Below are 15214 nucleotides of genomic sequence, written 5' to 3'. Positions count from 1 at the left end.
TGTTACAAATGCGTTATTTACATCAGTTATGCACATAATGTATGACATTTGCAGTACAGTACATGCATCGATAAGTGGGGAAAAAGGTAGTGCTTCACTTTAAGTACATTTTCGCTTTACATACATGCTCCGGTCCCATTGCGTACGTTAATGCGGGGTATGCCTGTACACATAATTTGGTGTGCGGTTGTTTATGAGTGTCTTTCCCAAGTCTCCTTGAGTCTGGGCTAAGAGGGCCCAAGTGTGAGTACAGGCACATTGTTGGAGCTCTTATTAAAGTGAATGTTACCATAGCAAGCCTGCCTCATCGCAAAGACTTTGGTACCCTTTGTGCTTAGTGAGGATCCCCTTTGTTGTTACTCACACCCTTAGTCTGGTATTCAGTTGGTCCGTTCTCACCTCCACTCAAGGAGTTTGTCTGTCAGCTTGACACCCAGCTCCATAGTTGTTCTTCTCACGTCCTGGTCCTACGGTCACTATCCAAATAAGCACAGCAGCTCCCTTTGAGACAGGGACTGCTCTCTGCCAGGGTCTTTGTAGTTCTGCTTCCTCATGCTACCCTCTATCAACTCCTCCTCCCTTCCCAGCATTCCCACGACCTCTGATCCTTTGTACTGATTGGCTGTTAAGTCTTGTGTCCCTCTGCTGGCTGCAGGGGGGAGTTGTAGTCATTGTCTCTACCAGCAACACACAAACTAGAGAGGAATCAGCCAGGAGGCAGCATACTGTGTATACAGCAGAGACTGCGACTATTCTAACACAAACCAGTGGCAATCGCCAAAAAGACCAAGGCACACCCAGGTAAATGCTGGATACATGCCTTAAACTGAATGGGACTGCCAAGGACCCCTGCTGTGTTAATCCTATGGGTCATTAGTCAATGCAGAAATGCCTTAAACTTGCCTTAAACTAGCCAGGTTACACCCAGCACATACCAGAATGTAACCGGGCTAGTTTAAGGCAAGCTTTAGAATAGTTGAGGTCTCATCTGTAGCTTATCTTATCAAAGGGTTTACAGTGAATAAATGAAGGTGCACTAGGAGAAAATTACATTAGTAGAACATAAGAAAATATCCCCAAAAGCGAAGATACAGTCAAAAAATCCCCTAATTGCATGCATACTTGAATTGTATTAATAATGACATTAGACAATTTTGTTACCTAGATCCCAGGGAGAAAAGAGTATATAATATAAGTTTATACAAAGTGAATTATAGAGGCAAAATTAGATCGCTAAATGTGAATTGGGATACTTAGTGTTATTAAATAATTTGTAATATAGACAAATAATAAAATAAGTGATCTCCTAATTAATAAAATTCTGTCAGCGAAGGTAGCCCTGTAATAGTCTCATAATGCTCTGCTAGTGGACAAGGAACATAAGTGCCAATTAGCACAGAGTTTAAAGACTATTGCAGGGCTACCTTCACTGGTAGAATTCCAATTAATTAGGTGATCACTTATTTTATTATTTGACTATGTGAAAAATTATTTTAATAACCCTAAGTGTCCCAAACATTCATTGTTATGCCCACATACTTTATTTAATAGTCACTAATTTTCTAGCTCAGTGTAGGAATGTGCAGAGTTTTTTGTCAGTTTCCAGAAAAATATGTGTTCACTTTAGCCGATCATACACAGCACGCAATGCCCTGTCTAGGCTGCAGGAGCAAAATAAGCAGCACAGTCAAGCTGAAAAAGGACACGCCTACATGCTAGAATTCAACATTATATATTATTGAGCTTTTCCATGAGCAGCAGAAGTCGTCAGTGATTATGTAATGGAACATGCCAGGCATTTGGATGGGGTCTTTCTACAGCCTAGAAAGTGGCATCTGATGGGAGAGCTGTGTAGGCTGCTGAAGCCCTTTATGGAAACCACCACTCTTATGAGCAGTGATGCATAAACCAGATTATCCCTCTATATTTCTTCCTTTATTTTTGTTTTATTGATATGCTGCATTATAATGACGAAAACAAAAATGTTGATGATGACGATGATGATGTTGGATAAATTCCTTGAATGCCTAATAAATGAACCCTGTGTTGTCAGTATAAAACAGAAAGATAAATACCTACAGTCTACACTTTTATACTTTCATTTCAAAGACAAAATGAAGCACTGTTTGCCCCATGGTAAAGAGACTGTGGCAAATTTCAACAATTGATTGTGTCCAGGCAGTTTTGGAAAAGGAGGACAGACAGAGAGGGGAGGGCAATGAAGGTTCACATAGGGTAACTTCAGTGGGGGTACACAGAAACCAACACAGTGGTCATCATCACCATCTACACCACTTTCTTCCTCTCAGGCCTCAAGTCAAGTGGCTTTTGCTAGTGGTGGTGTGTGGGTAGGGATACTGGTGGTAGGGCGGAGGTGGTGGTGGGACGAACAGTAGCAGAACTCGTTGCCCATCATTATTAGAAACGCTCCATCACTATGGTATGATTCTCACTAGCACACAAGAAGCAGACATCTGTCAGAATTGCAACAGGCAACTTGGCACCTGGCAATGGCGGACGTTGAGCCACCAATTAGTAAAATCCAGGTTTACATTGGCACAGTGTTTGGCTTGTCATGTTTACTGTATGTCCTACTGGTAAACACACATTATATAATATTGTCATGGATATATGATAACAGGTTATAATAAAGAAATAAAAGGCATACATCAAAAAAGAATTAGTAATTGACAGACTCAGAAGAACAATTGATCCTTATCAGGTGTCATTTTGTTTTTTAGTTTATTTACACAGTATGTTTAAATAAAAAATAAAAATTTTTACTAAGAGCATTTTTTTTTTTACAATAAATAGTGAAGTAATCAACCTACCTGTTTTTCTCCACTTGGCTTTTTGTGATTTAGCAGTAGTTCAACTGCCCCAACTACTTCTTTCCGTATGGCATGTAGTAAAGCATCACCAACATAGACATTAAAACTTAGGAGAAGCTCAATAAGTTCAAGATTCTCATTTTCAATGGCAATAAGTAGAGCTGTTCTTCCCAAAGGATCAATGCAATTAATATTGATTTTAAAATATATTTCAGCTTCCTCAAGTGCCTGCTTGACACTGGCATAGTCACCTTTCTCTACTGCACTTAGGTATGCTTTCTCAGATGGGGAGAGTTCAGATTCTGAACGAACAATACGGAGGGGAATCCGATCTCGATAGGGTGCATTGACATTTCTTTTATAATAAAGCTGAGACATGTTCTATGCCATAATATGTTGTCTCTGAAATTAAGAAAAAAAAAAAGTTGTGTCAGTCACCACAATAGTTCATTATATAGCAATATACAACTGTCTGCATGTATATATATATATATATATATATATACACACATAGAGAAAGGCTCCTTGAAGAGCCAAAACGTTGACATATTGTAATAAATATTTTTCACTTTTTTCAACAAATCCTGAAGTACTGTACAGTACATGCTACCATCTTCTTTTATCCCTAATTCATTTGCAGTTAATACACCCAGGCAGTATTCTATTCTCAGTGGAGTACCACTATAAAAAAAAAAATATATATATATATATATATATGATAACTCTGAGCAACCAATGGCTAGACACTTTGCTGAGATGGGATATCTGCCTAGTGTAGTTTCTTATATTGTATGTCTGTTGCCAATATCATATGCCCAGCCGCAGGAGGTAATCAACCATTCATGTCAAGAAGAGACATTTTTGATCTACTGATCTACTGTATACAGTACATTGAACGATATATATCTCAAATGCCTTAATATATATACTTCTTTCACTTCTGTCTTTATCTGTTTTGTTTAGCTCTTTCTTTTTTTAGCTAGGTTTGCCTTGTTCCTTATCTATATTCCTTTATTATTTTTTTTCCTGAACCAGTTCAAGTGATGGTACCCAACTCAAGTTTTTATTTTTTTATTTCATTCTCAGATTATTGACTCCTATTATGGTATCTTGTTTTTTTTTGTGCTCAAGTTTGCTTCGTTTTTTCTATTTTGTAGTCTTTTAATATTGATTTGAGGACCTTACTTAACACCACCTGACTGATTTAATCAGATGTTATGGTCTCCCTTGCTTTCACTTTGAATACTTCTGAACTCTACAGTATTCCTGTATTTTAGGAAAAGGGAGTGGTGATAGGGAGTGATTAACTAGAGGCCATACCAATTAACAAATTAAATGATCGATAATTATAATAAGGGGGTGCAAACTGTGAACTGAAAGTGAATCAGTAAAGTGGTAAGCACACATCTAAGAAATTAATTTACTATAAATGCACACCACTAACAATTAGGATATAACTTTTAATAGTACTGTATTACTTAAAACATATATCACCGATTGAAAGTGTAACAGTAATTAAAAAATAGTGACGCGATCGGCGGCCTCAACTGCGCATGCGCAAACTGATGTGCTTAGTATCACCCTAGTCAAGCTACAGCGCATGCTCAAGAAGAAAGCTACAGATCGCAGTCCAAATTTAAGTATGCCTAGGATGGAGGAAACCTCTCATAACATATATTATCATGACGCATGTGCAAGAAAATAGACCCGATCCTACAACGGTTATCTGCGCATGCGCAAGTTAATGATCGATAATTATAATAAGGGGGTGCAAACTGTGAACTGAAAGTGAATCAGTAAAGTGGTAAGCACACATCTAAGAAATTAATTTACTATAAATGCACACCACTAACAATTAGGATATAACTTTTAATAGTACTGTATTACTTAAAACATATATCACCGATTGAAAGTGTAACAGTAATTAAAAAATAGTGACGCGATCGGCGGCCTCAACTGCGCATGCGCAAACTGATGTGCTTAGTATCACCCTAGTCAAGCTACAGCGCATGCTCAAGAAGAAAGCTACAGATCGCAGTCCAAATTTAAGTATGCCTAGGATGGAGGAAACCTCTCATAACATATATTATCATGACGCATGTGCAAGAAAATAGACCCGATCCTACAACGGTTATCTGCGCATGCGCAAGTTAATGGACAACATTATATTAATATTGCTTGAATGCGCAAGTGCAAGGAAATACATTCCTTGCTAACTGCAACAAGGGACTACACATGCCTAGAGAGTATCTCCTCACTACTCATTCTGTGTGAATATACATGCTTGAGGAGATAGATATACTAGTCTCCACTTACACTTGTAAATGAGCATGTCTATGGCGATAAACTACAAATCGTTTATCAGCATTGGTACTCATGTTAAAATGGATGATACCCACACAAATGCAACATACTGTATGCTTAAAGGGGTAGTAATACCAATAGAGCTCTAAATTCTACTGACCCAAACAGGCAGTAAAAAAAAATATATATATATATATATGTCAGACCCAATAATATATACAGTATAAATACATGCCTGTGTACCATAATGGATCATGCATATATATTCTTTTAAGTTATTCAATTTTTCACATGCATGTTAAATTACACTGGACATGATGTTAATATAGTCCAAATAATAAGCAAAATAGTCACAAATTTGAAATAATCAAAGATAATAATAATAGTAGCTTTGCATTTTCATATAGCTTTTTATTGAGTTTTTTGCCCTTTATATATGATTTGTTTTAGCTTGTTTTTAGTATTTGTCATTTGCTCAGCAATAGCAGCATTTCTGTCAAGTATAACTCTAATTTAGCAACACCACATATTATCATCTTTCAATATTTAGTCCCCTGCTTGATTATAGATTATATCGACCCCTTCCTATCACAATACTTTTTATAACACACATTTAATTTTTCCACTTTTTTGGCTTTGTTCATCGATCTTGCCACATTTATTTTTATCAGTCCCCATGTGTGGTTTCGTCTTTCGTTCCATTTGTTTCTATTTCCCTTTATTTCTGTCTCCATCTTTTGGCCTTTATCTGATTGTTACACCACTCATATTTCTTTGCTCATTCTCCATTTTACTTACAGTACGTCTTGTTTCCATATTTTGTTGGGAGGGGGCGGGGGTAGTTTCCTTTTCTCTCACTCTATTGTCCTTACCAGATGTTCACTGTGCAGTCATTATGATGCCATTTGGGGCCAATTTCAAGGTATGTAAGTCTTTATTTATATAGCGTCATTAATGTAAATAGCGCTTCACAGTAGTAATACACGTGACAATCATATAAATAACAAATAATACAAATAACAGATGATGGGAATAAGTGCTTCAGACATAAAAGTAACATTTCGGAAGAGCAGTCCCTGCTCCGAAGAGCTTACAATCTAATTGGTAGCTAGGAAGAACGTACAGAGACAGTAGGAGAGCATTCTGGTAAGTGCCTCTGCAGGGGGCCAAGCTTTATGTATCATGTATCATGTGTATAGTATTAGCCACTGTGCTACTCATATGCTTCTTTATGCAAGTATGTCTTAAGGTGGGTCTTAAAGGTGGATAGAGAGGGTGCTAGTCAGTATTGAGGGGAAGGGCATTCCAGAGGTAGTGGGGCAGTCAGTGAGAAATGTTTAATGCGGGAGAGGGCCTTAGATACAAAGGGGTTAGAGAGAAAGCATCCTTGAGCAGAACGCAGGAGTCGGGATGGTGTATAGCAAGAAATTAGGGCTGAAATGTAGGGAGGGGCAATAGAGTGTAAAGCTTTAAAAGCGAGGAGAATGGAGTGTGAGATGCGGGATGTGATAGGAAGCCAGGAGAGTGATTTCAGCAGGGGAGACGCTGAGACAGATTTAGGAAAAAGTAGAGTGATTCTGGTAGCAGCATTTAGGATAAATTCTAGGGGAGACAGGTGAGAGGCAGGAAGGCCGGACAGCAGGAGGTTACAGTAATCGAGACAGGAGAGAATGAGGGCCTGAGTCAGAGTTTTAGCAGTCGAGCAACACAGGGAAGGACATATCTGTCATGCTTTGCTCACCACAAACTAGACGGGACCGTGAGGCCGAGGTGGGGATTAGATACAACACCAACCCACAGCCGCAAGGGCACGTCTTGATTGCAGATTGGTCAGGGTAGCCAGGACATGGTTGGAGAGGTACAGATCGTTGTAGGTACTTAGCCAAGGTCGGGGTTGGAGAGGTACTGATCGTTGCGGATACTTAGCCAAGGTCAGGGTTGGAGAGGTCCATATCGTAATGGGTAAGCCGAGGTCGGGGAGCCAGAAGTGCGGAGTCCAAGAGTAAAGCCGATTCGGTACAAAGGAGGTCACTGAAAGCAGAGCAGGGCAAGGCAGCACGAGATAGGGAGCAAGGCAAGGCCCAAGAGAGGTGAACACAGGAACATAGACTATGCTTAGCCGCTGAGTGAATGGAGAACAGGTAATAAATAGGAGGGGCTCACCAATGGGATGCTGGGAGCTAGGAGGAGGGAACCAGGAGGAGTCTGTGGCAGGACAGGCGTCAGATGTCAGAAGCACCTATGATTTTGCTGCGGCGGGCGTGTGCCCGTGAGAAGAGGCGTGCACAGAGCGCGCCCACGCAAGGAGGTGACGTCCGTCGGCGTGGGTGCGTGCATGCAAGCAGGGAAAGCGGCATCCACCCAGCTGCGCCGACCGCAGCAAAGTGCAGGAGGCGGGGGCTCCGGATTCCCAAGGGGTGAGTGTACCTTGCATCGGTGGTGGCGCGGAATGCTGGAACCTGCGGGGAGCACGCCGAGGGCGGCGTGACTCCCTAGTCCTCACAGTATCTTTGTAATATTGTGGAAGAAAAAACGACAGGTTATAGGTACGTTTTGAATGTGAGAGGAGAATGTGAGAGAGGAATCGAGTGTGACCCCTAGGCAGCGTGCTTGGGCTACTGGGTGAATGATAGTACTTCCAACAGTAATGTGGAAGGAGGTAGTTGGGCCAGGTTTGGGAGGAAGTATGAGGAGTTCTGTTTTTGCCATGTTAAGTTTAAGTCGGCGTAGGGCCATCCAGGATGATATCGCAAAGAGACATTCAGAAATTGTGGTCTGTACAGCAGGTGTAAGGTCAGGGGTTGAAAAGTAAATTTGTGTGTCGTCAGCATAGAGGTTATATTTAAGGTTATATTTGAGGTTATATTTAAAACCAAGAGATGTCATTAGGTCAGAGAAAAAGTGTACAGAGAAAAGAGAAGAGGTCCCAGGACAGAGCCTTGTGGTACCCCCACAGAGTGATCGATAGAGTAGTAGGAGGTGTTAGCAGAAGAGACAGTGAAAGTACGATGGGAGAGGTAAGAGGAGATCCAGAATAAAGCTTTGTTACAAATACCAAGAGCATGGAGAATGTGAAGGAGAAGAGAGTGGTCCACGGTGTCTAAATGGATAACCTAATGTACATACTTCCATACAGAACATTCAGCAGGATGACATTCTGATCTATTCATAACAGGTATTACAATGGTCAAGCTGAGTTTTGAGGAATAGGACAAAGATAACATAGTCAGTCTCTCAGTATACTCTAAGCCAGGAATGGGTTTATAGTCAGCTCTGTATACAATGTAAACATTGTAGTAAAAAAAAAAAACAAGAGTAAGTAAATAAATAAAGAATTGTGTTGGCAAGAGAAATATTTTACAACTTGCTGCAGGCACTTTATATTCTCAGAAGTATGACAAGGAAAAGATTGTGGCAAAATTGGTTTCATGTAATAAATTGTAGCCTAAAGGGACTTCCTTGGCGTTTCTACAATTTAGTTTTTAAGCAAAACTTGTAATTTCACAAAGAGGTGAGATTGGTCACAAATTCCTGGGGGTTTATGTATGGAATCCTGGAAAATGTAGAATGTTACCGTATACAGTACTTTGAAAGGTTTCAAGCACAGGGTCGGTGGTGAGTATGTTTATTAAGCAATCATATCACATTTTGAGTATATGTTTACCCTTGTATCTCTTGCACAGAAACAAGCGGTAGTACCAGGTGGCTTAATATGTAAGAACAGATCCTTTGAACATACAGATAACCCTATACTGCTGCGGCAGCCTTTATTCTTACCTTTGCCACTAATTGGCTGGGGATTTACTCCGGCTGGCGCTGTGACTAAACAGCGCGCCAGCCGCATCCCCTCCGTGCACCCCCTCCACTTCGCGCGCATTTTTGTTCCCCTTCCCGACCCCCTAGCTGCTCCTGCCTTTGCCCCTCTGCTTCCCCGCACCCCCGCTTACCTCACTTCAACTTCAGGGGTGTCGGGGAAGCAGGGGAAGCCGGGCGCGCCACGTGACAGTGATGTCACAGTGACGCGTCGACATGCCGCCATCACCACGCGGCCTACACGCGTCCAGCCGTGCGGTAAAGGTAAGAATTAAATGTGACGCCAGAGTTACTACATTTGAAAAAAACTTTTTAATACAGAATATAGTGAAAATTGTACACTCAATCTTTAAAATAATTTAACCCCAGAAGAAGCTGCTGTGACGGCGAAACAGATGTTGGGCACTATTACATTAGCGTCAGAGAGCAGGGGAAGTGATTTCCATAGCGCCTCAGGACACCATCTCCCCAGGCTGCACAGCTTTAGATTGTTAAAAGTACTGGTCACAGGAGAGGTCTGACAGCCTCACGGGCTGGCTCCGCTCTCCTAGGAGTTAAAAGTGAGAGTATAGAGTCTCTGGCAAGCCAGAATCACCTGCCCAGTATAACACTTGATACAGGCAGGCTGATTCTTACTCCGGTTTAAGTCTATTTTATTTATAGCATTTCTAAGGGCACGATTACATAAGGTTCTGTGAGTAGCAAAAAGTTTTTCTCACAATAACGCAATCTCCCTATGCTGCGAGCTTAATTTTGACTGAGAGTACAGATCCACAGGATGGCTCAGCTCTCCTCAGAGTAAAAATGATAAGATAGAGACTCCGGCAAGCAAGAATAACATGCCCAGTATTATTTTGCACACAGGCAGATTGATTGATACTTCGGATGAGATTTATTATATGTTTATCACTGCTAAGGGTATGATTCCATGAGGCTGAGAAACCAGGAGAAATTTTCCCAAAGCAACGCGATCACTTCATGCTGCAATGTCTGACATTGACTGAGAGCAGAGACCAGAGTAGAGGTCTGTCAGCCGCATGGGCTTTTTTAGTTTCCCTTAGATAAACAATGATGTTCACCTCTCACAAACATATTGCCTTTGATTTATCTGACGCAGTTACATTTGCCATACATTTGCACCAGTTTTGCCTTGAGACATAGGGCCTATTCTTGTAGCTCCGAAGTTGTCATTGTCAAACCGCATGATTTGGAATGTACAGAAGGAGCGGAATGAAATGTAAGAAAAAAAACGGTATTCTCTATTGCAAACCGCTTCTTCTAACCCATGTCTAAAAAAAAGTGACAAAACCACAGGGTTTGGACTTGCTTTAGAAGTGGAATGACGAGAAGTCGTGCTAACTCCATCCCCAATCTGACTTATGTTTTGCTCTCTCAGCCAAACCCATATTTCAGGCTGTAGATAAACTCGCAGTACCAATCTCGCCACTCTTTAGGTGGTTATAAAAATGAGAGTTTTTAGAAGTGGTTACATAATCTGATCTCAGCAGACGAAGGAGACCCCAGGTTTTCTTGCTTCCGGTGTAAGCCTGTGAGCAGACCAAGCAGGGAAGGCGGAGCAATGAGGCAGAAATGGTCACTCTCTGTCCCCCCATGTCACTCATGGAACCACATTTTCCCCACAAACCCCCTTGCCCATGTCTGAACCCATCTCCCCCTCACTTGTCACCCCCTCTCCAGGGATGGGCTGGTAATAATGTGTGTTGCCTGGTAACAATTTTTGGACTTATCTACAGGGCTAACATAGATGATGAAAGAAAAATGATGTCTAGATAGAGATGCAATATTTGATGGCAGCAATTTGATATATTTTTGTCATGAGCGAAAGGTGAACAATAGGTCAGTGGCAAAGGGTCTGGACTATCTTGTTGAACAGACTCCAAAAAGACAGTTGCTATACCATGCACAAAGTTCTGACCCAAATATTTAGTGATGAATGATTAAACATAAGGCCACTCACAATCATGCAGTGTGCTATAGCTTAAAAGTGTCAAATGTATCCTCAAACTTTAACTCAAAAAGATTACTTAGCACATCATAAATGATACAGAAAGCTGTCCCCAAAGAGAATGACATGCCACTCTGAGTAATGACCAATAACACCAAAATAATCAGTGGTATAAAGAAATTGGACACATCAAAATAGAAAGGAAAGCAAGAAAAACAGATGAGCTACAGTATATAATATACCATATTTTATGTTTTCCTTGGATAAATGTTTGTCCTGGAACCTTTATATTTTTCTGTCCCCGTTCATTGTGAATATGCGACAATACCATTAAATGATAAACATACCTCTGATTTCAGTCACTTTGTTCAACAATAAATTGTACAAAAAATTCTGTGAAAATATATTTTAGTCTTAGCAACAGATTTCTATGGAAGATTGCTCTTTATATTGAACGTGAAATAAAAAGGCCTATGATTTGCTTCTATGTAATTAAACATCTGTGACTTATTTTGATATAGAGCATTGTATGTTTGGATAGGTGTTAGCCTTAAAATTAATCAATGCAAAGCTTCAAGTTACTATTCTAAAAACAAAGTGGTTTGTAATTGCATCTCCAAATGTTTGGTAAAACACTGAAATACAGAATGATTTTACATTTCTCACAAGTAACAGTGCACATCTATGACTCCACTGTGTCTAAAATAAAGTTCCCACCCCCGGAATATTAGACAGCCTGTATTTTGCCTGTTTAGCTTAACATAAAAACATTACCGGGTGAGTTTGTGTTTTAAGTAAAAATGTGCCACAAATATAGGAAAATATATAATTATTAAGCTCTAAAACACAATAAATAATCCATTTTAAGTAAGAAAATATGACAGAAAAAGAAACAAGCCCATCACCCAGCAATTTTCATCATCATTCCTAACATTTTCATAACAAGCATATGTGGTTTCTTGCTGACCTAAAAAATAAAAAAAACAGGATAGTAGCGCTAACTATATGAATAGATGGTATAATACAATATACAACCTTATATATGGAACATTACCCATACATAAGGGGCTGCCAATGATACAAAACTGACCCCAAGGTCAGAACAGAGTAGAATAAGAAAGAATATGTATCTATGGCACCTAATAATATAAAACAAAAGGATATATAAACCGAGCCTGTTGGATAAAAGGATCTTGAAGTGGCTCCAATTGTTGTGTTGAAAGCTTAAAAAAAGAAAAACATAGTGCATAGCATAATACTGTTTGATAAGGTGACAAACAAACATACAATACAGATAACAAACAGCTGAGAGTTCAACAGGTGATGATTAAATATATAAACATTTAATAAAAACATACATAGGATATATGAAAAATAATAAAATAATATATAAACAATTGAAGTAGGTCAGATTGACACACTGCTGCAATGATAAAAATGCCCACTCACCAGATGGATGATAAGGGCAAGCAGTGGATAAGTCTGAGAGTAACCCCTCTCTATTCCAGTAAGCTGCAGCTGCACAGGAGATCCTCCGTTGGTGAAGGATTGCACACACCAGCCGGTGTGTGAGCGGATTGCCTCCCTCGATACACCGGGGAAAGTGTGCAGTTGATCGGAGAACAGCGGCGGCAGATTCGCCAAGGACTAAATGGTGTTAGTCAACTCGCATGAGCAGATTCCACACGCTAGTCCGTGGAAGGGGAATACTATAGATTGGTGAGGCAGTAGTGTCAGCGTCACCACCCTACGCGTTTCAGAAGCTGCTGCTTCCTTCATCAGGAGTATAATTGATCTGTCCAAAATTGTCCATTATATAGAAAGTTCATTTAAAAATAATTAATTTCACCTGTGACATTCTGCACATGCGCACTTGTGGATATAATCATTCTGTTATCGCGCTGCAGATGATGAATGAGACAAACCTCAGCTGGTATACAACACAACATAAAAGTGACAACCGTAAAACAACCTAATCATTTAAAGGACAACATAAAACATGGTGTGGTCAATACATAACCAATGGGTAATTATATGTGCAATCTAAATGTGCTCTAAAGTGGATATGTGTGATAAACACTATATATATATTATATATGTGTGCATAGTGAATGTATGAATAAAACTATATACTTGTGTTCAATATAAATTAATAAAGTGTTTATTTATATGCGTGTCAACCAATTATTGATATAATAATAAATGTAAATTTGATACATACACATACCACATATACATTAAAAAGCGTATATTGCATGATTTAAGTGTACAGCTATAAAAAAAAATACATTTGACAGATTTATTCATACTCATAATGCAAGAATATTCTTAAACACTTAAATCATGCAATATACGCTTTTTAATGTATATGTGGTATGTGTATGTATCAAATTTACATATAGTTTTATTCATACATTCACTATGCACACATATATAATATATATATATATATATATATATATATATTGTGTTTATGTGTGCATAGTGAATGTATGAATAAAACTATATGTAAATTTGATACATACACATACCACATATACATTAAAAAGCGTATATTGCATGATTTAAGTGTTTAAGAATATTCTTGCATTATGAGTATGAATAAAACTGTCAAATGTATTTTTTTTTATAGCTGTACACTTAAATCATGCAAAATACGCTTTTTAATGTATATGTGGTATGTGTATGTATCAAATTTACATTTATTATTATATCAATAATTGGTTGACACGCATATAAATAAACACTTTATTAATTTATATTGAACACAAGTATATAGTTTTATTCATACATTCACTATGCACACATATATAATATATATATTGTGTTTATCACACATATCCACTTTAGAGCACATTTAGATTGCACATATAATTACACATTGGTTATGTATTGACCACACCATGTTTTATGTTGTCCTTTAAATGATTACAGTAGGTTGTTTTACGGTTGTCACTTTTATGTTATGTATTGTATACCAGCTGAGGTTTGTCTCATTCACCATCTGCAGCGCGATAACAGAATGATTATATCCACAAGTGCGCATGTGCAGACCGTCACAGGTGAAATTAATTATTTTTAAATGAACTTTCTATATAATGGACAATTTTGGACAGATCAATTATACTCCTGATGAAGGAAGCAGCAGCTTCTGAAACGTGTAGGGTGGTCACGCTGACACTACTGCCTCACCAATCTATAGTATCCCCCTTCCACGGACTATCGTGTGGAATCTGCTCATGCGAGTTGACTAACACCATTTAGTCCATGGCGAATCTGCCTGCCGCTGTTCTCCGATCAACTGCACACTTTCCCCGGTGTATCGAGGGAGGCAATCCGCTCACACACCGGCTGGTGTGTGTAACGCTTCACCAACGGAGGATCTCCTGTGCAGCTGCAGCTTTCCGGAATAGAGAGGGGATACTCTCAGACTTATCCACTGCTTGACCTTATCATCCATCTGGTGAGTGGGCATTTTTATCATTGCAGCAGTGTGTCAATCTGACCTACTTCAATTGTTTATATATTATTTTATTATTTTTCATATGTCCTATGTATGTTTTTATTAAATGTTTATATATTTAATCGTCACCTGTTGAACTCTCAGCTGTTTGTTATCTGTATTGTATGTTTGTTTGTCACCTTATCAAACAGTATTATGCTATGCACTATGTTTTTCTTTTTTTAAGCTTTCAACACAACAATTGGAGCCACTTCAAGATCCTTTTATCCAACAGGCTCGGTTTATATATCCTTTTGTTTTATATTATTAGGCGCCGTAGATACATATTCTTTCTTATTCTGACCTAAAAAATAGCCCTGTTCGCACAGATATAAGTATATTAAAGCAGCATTCCAAGCTGCTGCTCAAACTCCCCCCCTTTAATATATGCATCAATACTGTACTGTACAATCCACACAATGAAAAGCAATTAGCTAAGTTGCCGATCGATCCATTCTCCTGTGAACGATCAGCAAAGATGTGTCATGGGGGTTAACTAAAATGACTTCAGAGGAGTATTCTGCAGTCAGTGTGACTTTGTAAATGGTTGCTATAGAAACAAAAATGGCTTGTTACATTATAATATATTAAAAATATAATTCAGAGTTGTTGTTTTTTTTTTTTTTAAATGCTCAAAGTATTTTCTCATAATACAGATATTTTTTTTTTTTAAAACACACATGTAGGATATTGCTTTGTCTGCAGCTTTAACAAATACATTTATTTTCAGAATAAACTTTTTTTTTTAATTTCTTTTGGTTGCTCTCACCCTTATAACCCCAGACCATGGCTTAACTG

At 38.9% G+C, this 15214-nt stretch overlaps 1 protein-coding gene across 5 annotated transcripts in view; it reads right to left on the bottom strand.

Moving 5' to 3' along the window:
- Positions 1–15214, bottom strand: part of TRPC4 (transient receptor potential cation channel subfamily C member 4) — a 350871-nt gene that overhangs the window by 244283 nt on the left and 91374 nt on the right. For 4 of the 5 annotated variants that reach the window (XM_075592051.1, XM_075592050.1, XM_075592053.1 and 1 more), the window contains one exon: positions 2832–3233. In XM_075592051.1, the coding sequence (XP_075448166.1) occupies positions 2832–3209 (378 nt within the window). In that variant the 5' untranslated portion in view covers positions 3210–3233. Of the gene's footprint in view, positions 1–2831; positions 3234–15214 lie in introns of those variants that run through there. The other variant, XM_075592055.1, reaches the window with a different exon arrangement.

Source organism: Ascaphus truei, chromosome 3 (genome assembly GCF_040206685.1).
Source record: "Ascaphus truei isolate aAscTru1 chromosome 3, aAscTru1.hap1, whole genome shotgun sequence".
NCBI lineage: Eukaryota > Metazoa > Chordata > Amphibia > Anura > Ascaphidae > Ascaphus > Ascaphus truei.
Note: the sequence above shows the minus strand (reverse complement) of the source record. Positions and strands in the feature narration are given on the sequence as shown.